The 13,852-nt window shown below is 42.2% G+C and overlaps 1 protein-coding gene across 2 annotated transcripts in view; it reads right to left on the bottom strand.

Moving 5' to 3' along the window:
• The window catches only part of GRM5 (glutamate metabotropic receptor 5), a 355,396-nt gene that overhangs the window by 16,148 nt on the left and 325,396 nt on the right, over window positions 1–13,852 (bottom strand). For both annotated transcript variants that reach the window (XM_040422641.1, XM_040422642.1), the window contains exon 7: window positions 4,319–5,258. In XM_040422641.1, the coding sequence (XP_040278575.1) occupies window positions 4,319–5,258 (940 nt within the window). The remainder of the gene's footprint in view (window positions 1–4,318; window positions 5,259–13,852) is intronic.

Here is a 13,852-nt window from a genome sequence, read left to right as displayed (position 1 = left end):
GGACATCTTTTCTTTTTGAATATGAACTTTTGCTTATATGAGCCAACAATGGTTAGGATTTACTCTTGTTTCTACATCAGAGGTTATATCATTAACCCCAAATTACAGATGAGTTTCTTATTAAAAAAAGAAGATGACTCAACATTCAACTTCAGGGCTTCTTTGAAAATTGCAAACTGACTAGGCCCCAACTTGGCAAATCATGCTTCTCAATTTTGATCTCCATATATAATTCGGTCTTACTTTACCAGAACATGAGTTTTCATGTTCGAGAAAGATGGTTTCATCCATTGTACCCTTCTATGACCTATATTTGACTACTTCCTTATACAGTACCAGTACAATACTTTCAAAAAGTTGGGATGCTACCTCTGCTACCTACAGCTATACCACTGTTCTAGGTGTTTTTTTTTGCTTGTCTGAAGGCCTATGAATTCTGTTGTTTCACTGATCTTTGTTTCTACCCAAGAGGGAGGTGATCCAGTGTTGAATATCTATCATTTATAAACTGACTGTGGCTCATTTCTAATTTTTTGCAATTCAAAAAAGTCTTATTAGAATTTGTACAAATGGTTTTATTAAACCATATTCTAATTAGTAAAGACAATTTAGAAAAAAAATAGTTTGATTTATTTTTTGTTAGAGCAGACACAAGCCAACACTTGTCAAGAGGTCATTATTTTAGAGGTTCACATACTTTTTTTTGCATTCACAGGGATCATTAACTGATTAAACCAATTGTGCAATAGATATTGTAGCACGGCTTGTTAAAACTGTCATGATAGTAATGAAAATGAGACAACCTTCTGGGAGCTCTGCATGCAAAAATGGATAGCACCAAGGGGTTTGTACACTCTTCTCATGCTGTCCTTTCCTATTCTGACACCTGGCTTATTACATTCTAGTTAATTAACTATTAAGATGACTGTAAGGTCTATGAAGGTTGCCTGCAAACATTTATTACCTTCATAGGAACCACTGGGATCTCCCCCAATCACGAGAACAGGGGTCCAGAAGTCCCCTGTGGGAATTTACCAATGGTCACACCTGCACTCTACCGTTCTATCTACGCAGGGGGCTCAGGGGAAGGGGGTTCGTGGACCAATCCCTTTAAGTCTAGAACTCATTCTCAACCCAAAAAATTTATCTGCCTATTTAAATTTTAATTTAAAGAACCTATATATTTTATATTTTAATAGTTACTTTTTAACCATTCGAGAACTAGAGTATACATTTTACAATATTTTCGCAGAGCTAACCCATTGAGGTTCTGCCCTATAAATCTGCATCTCTTTTCAGGGACAGTTGCTATTTGACTTTTACCAACCACTAGCACAATACTAGACTTGGGTTCTTTAACAAATCATTATAAAGGATAATGCATTACTGGATAATGGAAAGTGGGGCGGCTCACCAACAGCCTGCCTTATCCTTCTAGCTGGGTTTTGCATGGCAGAGAGAGACACTTGGAGTTCCACTACCACTTCCTTAGTGATGCCATACAAGTTTTGAGTTGGAATACACCTATAAGGATTGCTGTGTATTCACACTGGTCCTAAGCCCCTGGGCACTGACTAAATGCCCAAATGGTGACACTAGATTTGCATCTATTTTCCTAAAATTGGTCCAATTTATTGTCCGTATATTGCCCATTTAGACAGAACTTGTCACTATGACAGACCTATGGAGACATCAGTATAATATCCTAATAGAGTTAAAGGGTTAAAATAAAAAAGTAAAAATCAGATATGACTATCTCTTTCTAACAAATCTAGAACCAGCCCTGTACCTCACATGGATCCAGAGATCTCTCCATTCATTGTTCCTGTTACTCTACTAGATTCAATTCAAACTGACAGATCAGGGTGTATGTTCTTTCTCAGGGGGCGTGTACTTTCTCTCTTCCTATCACTGCTTTTAACAGTCAATATGACTGGTGACAGTTGAAGGATGGAACTGAGCATGTGCATCCACCTCAGTGAGGTGGACATAGAAATAAGGAGCTGAACAAACAGCAGGTGGGGCTATACAGATAGATTTTATTAAATAACTCAGTGGCTACACTACATTATAATTACATGTAATTGTAATGTAATTCTTCAGATCAAGGTGCTGCTTTGAAAAATGAAGAATATGTTTTTGGGTATAATAATGGCAATAAACTTCCCCCCAAAGGGCACTACCTTTTGAGAGCTGCTAACTAGCTTAGAGGGATCATGTGATACATCATGTGACACTGACTAGAATACATGTCAACCACCCAGGACAGTCCCACAAACTGGGTTTCACGGACGTTCCTGTGACAGGTGCCAGGAGATCAGTGAGACTGGCAACACGTGGTTCGATCTGTCAGATTCCTTGTGGATCAATTGGTGTCTGTGTTGTTTCTGGTGATGGCCACACCCCTTGCCTCAGGTGTTGCTTATGTGGTCATTTATCCTTTCCTATTTATTGTGGCTTCTCGAACCATGCTGTGCCGTTTATAGCTTCAGTCTTGTTTTGGATTGCTGGTGTTTGGATCTTGGTGGAGTTCCTGTGCTTTCATTGCTATTTGAAGTTAAGTGTCTTATTTCCCTTTTGTTTATTGTTTGGGTTATCTTGTGTTGCTCTTTTCCCTGTCATTTGTGTTTAGGCTTGAGGGAGACTCCTGTTCATCCTACCATTTGGAGGAACAGGTTGTCTCTTGTCCTGACATTAATACCAGGGCCCTACAGGGTGAATTAGGACTTTAGGTTCCTGTGTATGAACTCCCCTACCTCTGGGGTCAGTTCGTATTGGCAGTCGGTCAGGACTTTGATTAGGGTTTCTCTAGGAGGTGACATGCTCCTTTCCCTAGTGTCCAGGCCTTTTCCCCTCACCCCTTTCCCTGCTACTTTCGGTGTGGGTTTCCTTCCCACACCGAAACGTGACAATGGGATGATATGGGGTGAGTCTTTGTGCTCATGGACCTCCAAATAGGCTGTTTAGGGGGCCTTCCTGTGGGATGGAGCTAAAATGTCCTAATTATTGATATTTTATGCTGGCGAGTATTCACTACTATTACTTTATAATAGTGTCTCACTGCATAGTTGTCCATCATACTGAGAGGTTCTCCTTAAATATCCAAATCTCTTTTTACAGATTAGCGCAACCGAAAATGTTATACATATGGAAAACTTTTTTAATAATTATGGCAGATCATGGCAGAACATAAAATGGATAGGAGGTTATGGCTTATTGGAAGAAGACTTACATCGGGTACGGGTGGTCTGATGATGGAGATGCGAAGACTGAAAAAAACAAAGAACAAACTACTGTAAAGACGTGAGATGAGGGTGTAAAGAGGGAAGACAAGAACAATGGTACAAATAATAGGAGGTAAAAAAAAACATGGAGATTACGACAATATCTTATGTCATTACTTCTGGGCCAGACTGATTCTTTACGATTTTCACACTATTCTGTAGGATGGTTTCCTCGAAAAGAACCATGTGGTAGAAAAATTCCATTGTGCTGAATTGCAACCAACAATTTTCCAATTTCCAGATTAAATTTAATGATGGCCACAAATGCCCAATGCGCCTCAACCATTGTGAACGGCAGAGGTGTAACTTGAAGATCTTGAGCCCGATGCAAAATCTATAACAAGACCCACCACCTACCATGTGCCATTTAAAATACTGGTGGCTTCTTATATAGTAGAAGAGCCTCTGGGACCACACAGGCACCAAGACCACAGTGCCACTATTACCTCTGCACCCCTATAGCTATGGATAAAAAGGAAGCAGCTGAGTGTGTCTGCTACTATAGACTATAAGTCTGATACTGAGAGTGAACAGGCATGAGCAGCCACCTCTCCACTGCACATAGGGAACATGGGACGTTGAGTGGAATATGAGGCCTTCAGGTGGAGTAAGGTCACATAGGAGTGCCTACAATGCCCGTAATGCACAGTGCCCCCATTTTCAAAGCTTTCATGAAAGTAGCATTGGAGTGGTATAGTAAGTATTATTATTACGTTATAGCATTGTAAGACATGCATGGGGTTGTGTGAGATTCAAAAACAGGGTCTTTAAAAAAAAAATATAGCAGCACTCTTGTTTGTTGGTCAAGTCTGTTAGAGCAGCTACAAACCAAGACACAGCCTATGGGCAAAAATGATAGACCTGTTTGTCTAATCTTAGACAACCCCTTTAAGTCTTGCAAAAACTATAATATTACTAAAAAAACATATAAGTGTTGACAGCAGTGATAATATAAAAAATGCACCATCTCAGAATTGAGAAAAATGTTCCTCCGTACCACAACTGCAAAGAAAGTTTTGATTTTGAAACTTTACCTTAATGTTTCTCCAGAAGACCCTCTCCGTTTCCATAAATTGACCAAACTGCTGGACCGACTGGCAGCTGATGAAGACTTTCCATCCCCAACATGCATTCGGACCACCGTGGAGGTAGTGAATGCGCTGCGGACATTTCTTTCCGGTTTTGCAAGGATGATATACACTTTAGGCACAAACATACAACCGAGCGCTACTGTGGCACTTAAGCTCACTGAGAAGCACATGGTGATAATTTTGTAGTTGCTACCAAAATATATTGGCACAAAGGCTAACCATATGATGCAGGTGGTGTACATGGTAAAAGCGATGTACTTTGCCTCGTTAAAGTTGGCCGGCACATTTCTGGTCTTGAATGCATAAAAGGTACAGCTCAAGATCAACAGTCCATTGTAGCCAAGTGGCGTCACCACACCAATATTGTTGGTGTTGCAAATCAAGTAGACTTCTCGAATGCTTGGGTAATCAAACATGATATCCGGAGGCTGCATGATAAACAGAGCGATGATGATTCCTAACTGGATGCAGATTAGGAGGAAAGCAATGACCAGTTGTGCGCAGGCACTCATGAATCGAGGCTTTTTGGTACAGATCTTCTTCTTGCTACCAGCCAAGATCCGGGCAATGCGGTTGGTTTTGGTCACAAGAGCCGAATAGCTCATAGCTGGGGAAAGGCCAATACCAATTCTTTGCAGGTAACAGTAAATCCGTTGAGGTTTCGCAATGAGACAGAACGTGCACAGGTAGCCTAAGCAGATGCCGGCCAGGATGATGTAGCACAGTTCTCTGCTCGATGACTTCACTACAGGAGTATCTCGATACAAGATGAATATTGCTGTGACGAACATGGTGGCAAGAAGACCAAGACATGCGAAGACTACAGCTGCTATTGGCTCAGGGTCACTCCACCGGAGGTATTCTACAGGGATATGGATACATCCTATAAGGCAAAGGTTCAAAAATTTGTTAGAAGCACATCACTAACATCTCATGTAGTTCCAATGCTAAAAGCAAAAAATTCTACTTAAACTGTCATCGAAACCCGGTTCTTGCCTGCTATATGACATCTCATCATCTTTGTAGGAGAAAGCCATAGCCAGTCATATTACCACAGGAGAACATGCTGGAGAGTACATGTAGTATTACATGTAGTAATACTATCTATAGGGTATTAAATGTAATACATAACCAGCTTATGTCACCATGTCGGGGAGTCCATGTGCTCTTTAAAGGGTATGTAATCTACAGTAACCAATTCTATATTTCTCGAAGAAACTTTGCAAATAGTCCAATGAAAAATATTCAAAAATTTTAAAAACCAGCACCTGGATCTGAAAAAATAAATAAATTTGTAATTGGATGTAATTAATTATTTAGCAGAGCCACTGAGTTATTCAATAAAATGTATCTGTATAGCGCCACCTGTTGTTTGCTCTTTTCCTTATTTCTCTGTCCACCTTGCTGAGGTGGTCGCACATGCTCAGTTCCATTCTTCTCATACTGTTAGTGAGACAGTTACAGGAAGAGAGATGCAGTGGAAAGGACACACCCTCTGAGACCGGACATACCCTCTGAGCTGCCAGCCTGAAATAAATCTAGCAGAACAATTGGAGCAAGAAATGGGGAGATCTCTGGATCCATGTGAGGTACAGGGCTGGTTCTAGTTTTGTTAGAAAGAGGTTGTCATGTTCTATATGATGTCCGATTTTCATTTATTACATTAGTCATGGAATAACCCCTTGAACTAAAGACATCCTATCATTTTGTGGCTTTGTGTAGTCCGATCCCTTAGTCATGTGTTACTCCTTAGTCATGTGTTACTCCTTTCCATCTACCCCTTTTCAGGGGTTATGACTGCACGGCCACAGTATTTGATTGTTGCATCTCAACATAATGACACATTAAGTCAGCATCAGAGCTGTATACACAAAACGGTAAGAGATTTCTAACCAAGACTCAATGCAAAGTTGCTTCATTTTCTTATTTTAGATGCATCTGAGCAATAAAAAGTACACACCATCGTAATACTTGTTTGGATAGAGGCACTAAGGATGGGTTCACATCACGTTTTATGCCTCCATTTGAGGTATACGTTAGAAAAAAAAAGGATAGAAAAATCCAGCAAACCACGTTCTTGTAACCTGCAGAGTCCGGTAAAAAAAAACGTATACTTTTTTTTACAATGGAACTCTACGGTGAACAGATGCCACTGTATGGCATCAGTCTTAGGCATCCGTTTTTTGTATACATTAAACGGATGGGAAAAATGTGATGTGAACCCAGCCTAAGACATGCTGTATAAGAAAGGAAATACTGTAACGTGGCTGTTATGTCTGCTGGTTTATGAGACTGCAGGGGACTAGGAAGGGTTAATGTTTTATATCGGTGCAGTAGCAAAACATTGTCTCCTAGCAACAGTGGGATATTATATGGAGATAAGTCGCCTTTCATCACGCTGCATTCCTGCTGATTAGAAATGATTTCCTGGAGAAAACCCTATCACCTAGAGAAGAAAATGAGGGCAGAAAACAAATTCCTTAATACGGTGGGCTAATATACTGCATGGCGGAGGAGGAGGACGTCTGCTGGCTCGCGCTTGCATTGGTGCGTTGCTCTCCCTGATCTGTCAGATTATCGTAATCAGCTTTGTAGTAAAATGATTTTTGTAATGAGAAAGTTTTGGGATATAACTGATAAAAACATACAGGCATTCTTGTTATCCCCTGCTAGAGATATAAAGGCAGCGCACATTTCGGGATCCTGGTATCTGCTGAGCGCTGTTTTCCATTATGTACAGTTGCAAGAAAAAGTATGTGAACCCTTTGGAATGATATGGATTTCTGCACAAATTGGTCCTAAAATGTGATCTGATCTTCATCTAAGTCACAACAATAGACAATCACAGTCTGCTTAAACTAATAACACACAAAGAATTAAATGTTTTTATTGAACACACCATGTAAACATTCACAGTGCAGGTAGAAAAAGTATGTGAACCCCTAGACTAATGACATCTCCAAGAGCTAATTGGAGTGAGGTTTCAGCCAACTGGAGTCCAATCAATGAGATGAGATTGGAGGTGTTGGTTACAGCTGCCCTGCCCTATAAAAAACACACCAGTTCTGGGTTTGCTTTTCACAAGAATCATTGCCTGATGTGAATGATGCCTCGCACAAAAGAGCTCTCAAAAGACCTACAATTAAGAATTGTTGACTTGAATAAAGCTGGAAAGGGTTATAAAAGTATCTCCAAAAGCCTTGCTGTTCATCAGTCCACGGTAAGACAAATTGTCTATAAATAGAGAAAGTTCAGCACTGCTGCTACTCTCCCTAGGAGTGGCCGTCCTGTAAAGATGACTGCAAGAGCACAGCGCAGACTGCTCAATGAGGTGAAGAAGAATCCTAGAGTGTCAGCTAAAGACTTACAAAAGTCTCTGGCATATGCTAACATCCCTGTTAGCGAATCTACGATACGTAAAACACTAAATAAGAATGGATTTCATGGGAGGATACCACAGAGGAAGCCACTGCAGTCCAAAAAAAACATTGCTGCACGTTTACAGTTTGCACAAGAGCACCTGGATGTTCCACAGCAGTACTGGCAAAATATTCTGTGGACAGATGAAACCAAAGTTGAGTTGTTTGGAAGAAACACACAATGCTATGTGTGGAAAAAAAGAGGCACAGCACACCAACATCAAAACCTCATCCCAACTGTGAAGTATGGTGGTGGGGGCATCATGGTTTGGGGCTGCTTTGCTGCGTCAGGGCCTGGACGGATTGCTATCATCGAAGGAAAAATGAATTCCCAAGTTTATCAAGACATTTTGCAGGAGAACTTAAGGCCATCTGTCCACCAGCTGAAGCTCAACAGAAGATGGGTGTTGCAACAGGACAACGACCCAAAGCATAGAAGTAAATCAACAACAGAATGGCTTAAACAGAAGAAAATACGCCTTCTGGAGTGGCCCAGTCAGAGTCCTGACCTCAACCCCATTGAGATGCTGTGGCAGGACCTCAAGAAAGCGATTCACACCAGACATCCCAAGAATGTTGCTGAACTGAAACAGTTCTGTAAAGAGGAATGGTCAAGAATTACTCCTGACCGTTGTGCACGTCTGATCTGCAACTACAGGAAACGTTTGGTTGAAGTTACTGCTGCCAAAGGAGGTTCAACCAGTTATTAAATCCAAGGGTTCACATACTTTTTCCACCTGCATTGTGAATGTTTACATGGTGTGTTCAATAAAAAACATGGTAAAATGTAATTCTTTGTGTGTTATTAGTTTAAGCAGACTGTGATTGTCTATTGTTGTGACTTAGATGAAGATCAGATCACATTTTATGACCAATTTGTGCAGAAATCCATATTATTCCAAAGGGTTCACATACTTTTTCTTGCAACTGTAGGTCAGAGATAAGTTTACCTGATATACAGCTCCAAATTCTCTGCACAGACATAGAGTTAAAGGAATTTTACAGGCTCTTGCTATTAGTGACCTATCCTCAGGATAGTCATTAATACCCAATTGGCGAGCTGTTCTCTGCAGCCTTCAGTGCAGAACTGGAAGAACAGCGCCGTTCAAAGTGTAGTGGCTGCGCTGGGTTACTACAAATTAGCTCCCATTCACTTCAATGGGATATGAGCTGCAGAGACGCAGCACGGCCACTACACTTTGAGCGGCGCTGATCTTTCTGTTCTATTCAAAGTTCTAGTTTCAGCGCTGGAGGCTGCAGGGAACAGCTGATCAGTGGGATACAGGGCTTGGACCCTGATTGATTGGATATTAATGACCTATCCTTAGGATAGGCCATCAATATCAGGAGCCTAGAAAACCTCTTTAAAGAGTATCTGTCAGCAGTTTTGACCATGCTAAACTCCTGGTAGCACTAGGTAGGGGCTGGGGAGAGCAGGACAAACATAACTTTATTGAGCTTTTATCATCTAAAGTAGTGAATGTATGAACTTTCCTTCTGCCAGATTCTGCTTCTTAAAGGGATTGCCCACTCCTTTTTTGTCGATGTCCTCAGGATAAGCCAACAATATCTGATTGGTAGGGTCCAACAGCCCGCACACACGCCAATCAGCTCTGCTGTAGCTCAGTCACTGGAACTACACAGCTCCATCCAGTTTTGGCGCCAACTTCCATTGCCCAGCTACTCTGAAACAGGTGTGGGGTGTTGGTCCCCTGGCTATCAGATATTGATAGCCTATCCTGAGTGGACAACCCCTTTAAGTGCACTGGAGGTGGAGCTTCACTCTAAAGTGCTGTCTGCACTGAGCTTCTTCACAGTACCCCATTCTGTTCTGATTGACAGCTATATCATTCCAACAAGAGATCACGACAGCTGTCACTCAGAGCAGAGGGGAGAGACTTAAAGGGGTTATCCAATCCTATAAAAAGCCCCCCAATATGCCGCCCCCCCCACTAAATATACTTACCCCGCTCCCTGCGCTGCTCCTGGACCCCGCACCGCTGCTGCTTCTCCCCGTGCATGGATGAAAACATCCGGTGTCGGGGAGGAGCAGCCAATGGCAGGCGGGGACGGGGATGAGCCTCTCTAGCATCACGGGTGACACTAGGGAGGCTCGTCACCGTCTGCAATTATCTGCTCCCCCCGACACCGGATGTTTTCATCCGCGCATGGGGAGAAGCAGAAGTGGCGGTGCGGGGTCCAGGAGCGGCGCAGGGAGCGGAGTAATTATATTCAGTGTGGGAGACCCAGCATATTGGGGGACTTTTTATAGGCTTGGATAACCCCTTTAAGAGAGCACTTCACAGTGAGGCTTCGACTCTGGCTAGTTTTAACATCTGCGGCAGAGAATTCTGGCAAAGAACAGCCTGCCGGACTTCTCTAGATCTGGCATCGCTGATAGCTACCGGAACGCCCACCACTCCATTAACTACAATGAGGTCAGTTGGTGATCCGGCCACAACCTGGCAAATATGCCAAGAATCGAATGGACAGAAACTGGTGCACACAGCGGTTTTTGTCTGGCCAATTTACGGCATTATACGTTGGAACAGCCTGCCGTATCGCTGTACCGCACATGTGAATATAGCCTAAGAAGAAGAACCTGTAGAAGAACAGTTCATATTCTCACTACTCCTGATAATAAAAACTACACAAAACATGAGTTTATCCTGGTCTACCCAGCTCCTACCAAGTGCTGTCAGCAGTTTAGACGTTTGCATTGCCATTACACCTAGAGGCTCTCTCCGCACCATCTCCACTTTGACTGACAGCGCCAGGCAGTGTAGACATCATCACACCTGGCTCTATCAATCAAAGTGGAGAGGGCATGACAGTTGCAGAAAGAGCAGGGCCTCTAGGTGTAATGACGACATCCCCGTTGCTCCTAGAAGCTCATTTGCATATAATAAAACATAATTTTTCTCAGCAATGCGGGCACATATGAACATGGGACCAACACAGATGCCTTAAGCTGCCAAGCGCACATGTAACAGGTCAACAAGTGTCATAGGTACAAATCTGCTGTCACACATTTGGTCACATTTCCTGTCAGGAGGAACCAGGAAGTGGAGACGGGTGGCGGAACCAGGAGGAGGATCGGTAGGGTTAGTATTATTTTTTTTTATTATATATTTTGTCATTCTGCCTCTTTTTCATTGTTTTTTTCCTGGCCAGAAGACTGCTTTAAAAGGTCAGGGAATTTGCCATTTCCGTCATGGACACCAACGTACTTGGAAACCCCATGTTAAAAATCAGCATTTATGAAAAGCTATCCTTGGAGCCCCTCCCACTAATGGGAGACATGAAAATAGGGTCAACTAAGGTAGACAGTCCCTTTAAGTGAGTACTACACAACCTTCACATATATTAATTTCAGAGAGACTCATCGTGTCAGGCATCCATCATTGGCTCGGAACAGTTTCACACTTTTCGGTATATATTACCGCAATGGATGCCTGACACGATGAGTCTGTCTGAAATTAATATGACCACCCTACATCTCAAAGAGAAGACAGATGTTTTGGGATTTAATTGAGAATAATAACTTGTAACCCATTGTGAATATCTAAAAAAAAATATATAAAAAAAATGCAGCATTGATTTGTCCTTTGTGAAGAATAATTTAAGGTGCCTTTTTTAATCCGGGAAGCTGCGGTGAGAAGCCGCACATCACCGCGCAGCATGGAACGAGCCAGCTAAAATTAATACTGAATCAATATCCAGCCTGGGGTTGAGGAATGAATCAAATGTGGCTTGTAGAGCTTGTAATAAAATATACATGCTGGACGCGCCGAGCCCGTGCTGAAATTTTATTAAGGAATGTAAAAGCAATCCGGAAGATCGGTGCCGAACGGAAGCACGGAACCCCACGGAAGCACCACGGAGCTACATCTGAGCTTTCATATCATATATATCAACAGGTCACTGCTATTCAAATGGAATATCCCAGGACAAGGAGCAGTGTCAGACTGAGGCTCCTCGCGTCCACCAGAGAGATTCTGAAGATCAGTCTTAATCACATCATCATCCTTTTTGCCATCATTTTTCTCACGGGTCATATTGTATCATGATTAAAGGGGTTTTCCCACAAAAAATATTCTACATTTTTCAAACCAGCACCTGGATCTGAATTCTTTTGTAATTGCATGTAATTAAAAATTTTGCATAGCCAGCCAGCTATTGACTAAAATGTATCTGTACAGCGCCACCTGCTGTTTGATCTTTTTCTAAATTCTCTGTCCAGCTCACTGAGGTTGACACACATGCTCAGTTCTGTCCTTCAATTGCCCCCTGAGGATAGGTCATCAATATTAAAAGCCCAGGGAACTACTTTAACATTTTTGCTTATAATTTTTTTTTATAATTGTTGTAATGTTGTTTTAATATCATGTTTTTAATATATATATATAGTTATCATATGAGAAATCCATATGCAGCAAATATGAGAAAAATGATTCCTGCTGTTGCCCCTGGTGGCCTAAACTATAAAGCATATCAAATTTAGGCCTCTTTCACACGGGGGCGTTGCGGGAAAAGGTGCGTGTGCGTTGCGGGAACATGCGCGATTTTTCCGCGCGAGTGCAAAACATTGTAATGCGTTTTGCACTCACGTGAGAAAAATCGGCATGTTTGGTACCCAAACCCGAACTTCTTCACAGAAGTTCGGGTTTGGGTTAGGTGCTGGGTAGATTGTATTATTTTCCCTTATAACATGGTTATAAGGAAAAATAATAGCATTTTTAATACAGAATGCATAGTACAATAGCGCTGGAGGGGTTAAAAAAAAATTAAAAATAATTTGTCTTACCTTATCCACTTGCTCGCACAGCCCGGCTTCTCTTATGTCTTCTTTTTTACTGTGTGCAGGAAAAGGACCTGTGGTGACGTCACACCGGTCATCACATGGTCCATCACATGGTCCATCACCATGGTAAAAGATCATGTGACGGACCATGTGATGACCGGAGTGACGTCACCACAGGTCCTTTTCCTGCACACAGCAAAAAAAAGACAGAAGAGAAGCCGGGCTGCGCGAACAGGTGGATTAAGGTGAGTTTAATTTTATTTTTATTTTTTTTAACCCCTCCAGCCCTATTGTACTATGCATTCTGTATCCAGAATGCTATTATTTTCCCTTATAACCATGTTATAAGGGAAAATAATAATGATCGGGTCTCCATCCCGATTGTCTCCTAGCAACCGTGCGTGAAAATCGCACCGCATCTGCACTTGCTTGCGGATGCTTGCGATTTTCACGCAGCCCTATTCACTTCTATGGGGCCTGCGTTGCGTGATAAACGCACAATATAGAGCCTGCTGCCCTTCTCCCACTGATGATGTTGCACTAAAAGCCAGGGGCGGACTGAGAATGTAAAGTGGCGTGAAAATCACCGCTCATGTGCACAGCCCCATAGAAAAGAATGGGTCAGGATTCAGCGCGGGTGCAATGCGTTCAACTCACGCATTGCACCCGCGCGGAATACTCGCCCGTGTGAAAGGGGCCTTACAGTAAGCGATGGGGCAGGGAGCTGAAGTTCTGCAACTTTGAAACAACTATTTTTCAGCTCCTCAGCACTGCAAAAATCTCTGCTTGCTCACATTGAATGGAAAAATTCTGGATTATATACAAGGAATAGTAGTAAGGAATAGTGAGACCTAATGGGAATAATGGGAGTAATCTGAGTGATATACAGACTGAAAGCACATCAAACTCAAAGCCTCAATAGGTGCACATTAGTGTCACCAGGGATGTCATAAAATACCTGCGCCTCTTGGATTATCACTAGTTTTAAACTACGGTAGTCTAACCTGACGAAGTGGAATTCGATCCGAATTTCAGGGAAAATTCGCTTCGCCGTGAAGCCAAATTTCCACTTGCTTCGTGGTAGCAAATTGATTTTACCTGAATGGCGGTAAAAAAAAAAAATCATACTTACCTCCATTTGAGCATGAAGAGCCGGCCGCCACCATCTTAATTGAAGATACCGTGCCGAATCCCATGCGCAGTGACGTATGATCTTCAAGCAAGATGGTGGCGGACAGATCTTCACGATGGGTA

The sequence above is a fragment of the Bufo bufo genome, chromosome 3 (genome assembly GCF_905171765.1).
Source record: "Bufo bufo chromosome 3, aBufBuf1.1, whole genome shotgun sequence".
In the NCBI taxonomy this organism is placed as follows: domain Eukaryota; kingdom Metazoa; phylum Chordata; class Amphibia; order Anura; family Bufonidae; genus Bufo; species Bufo bufo.
This window is presented reverse-complemented; position numbering and strand designations above follow the sequence as displayed.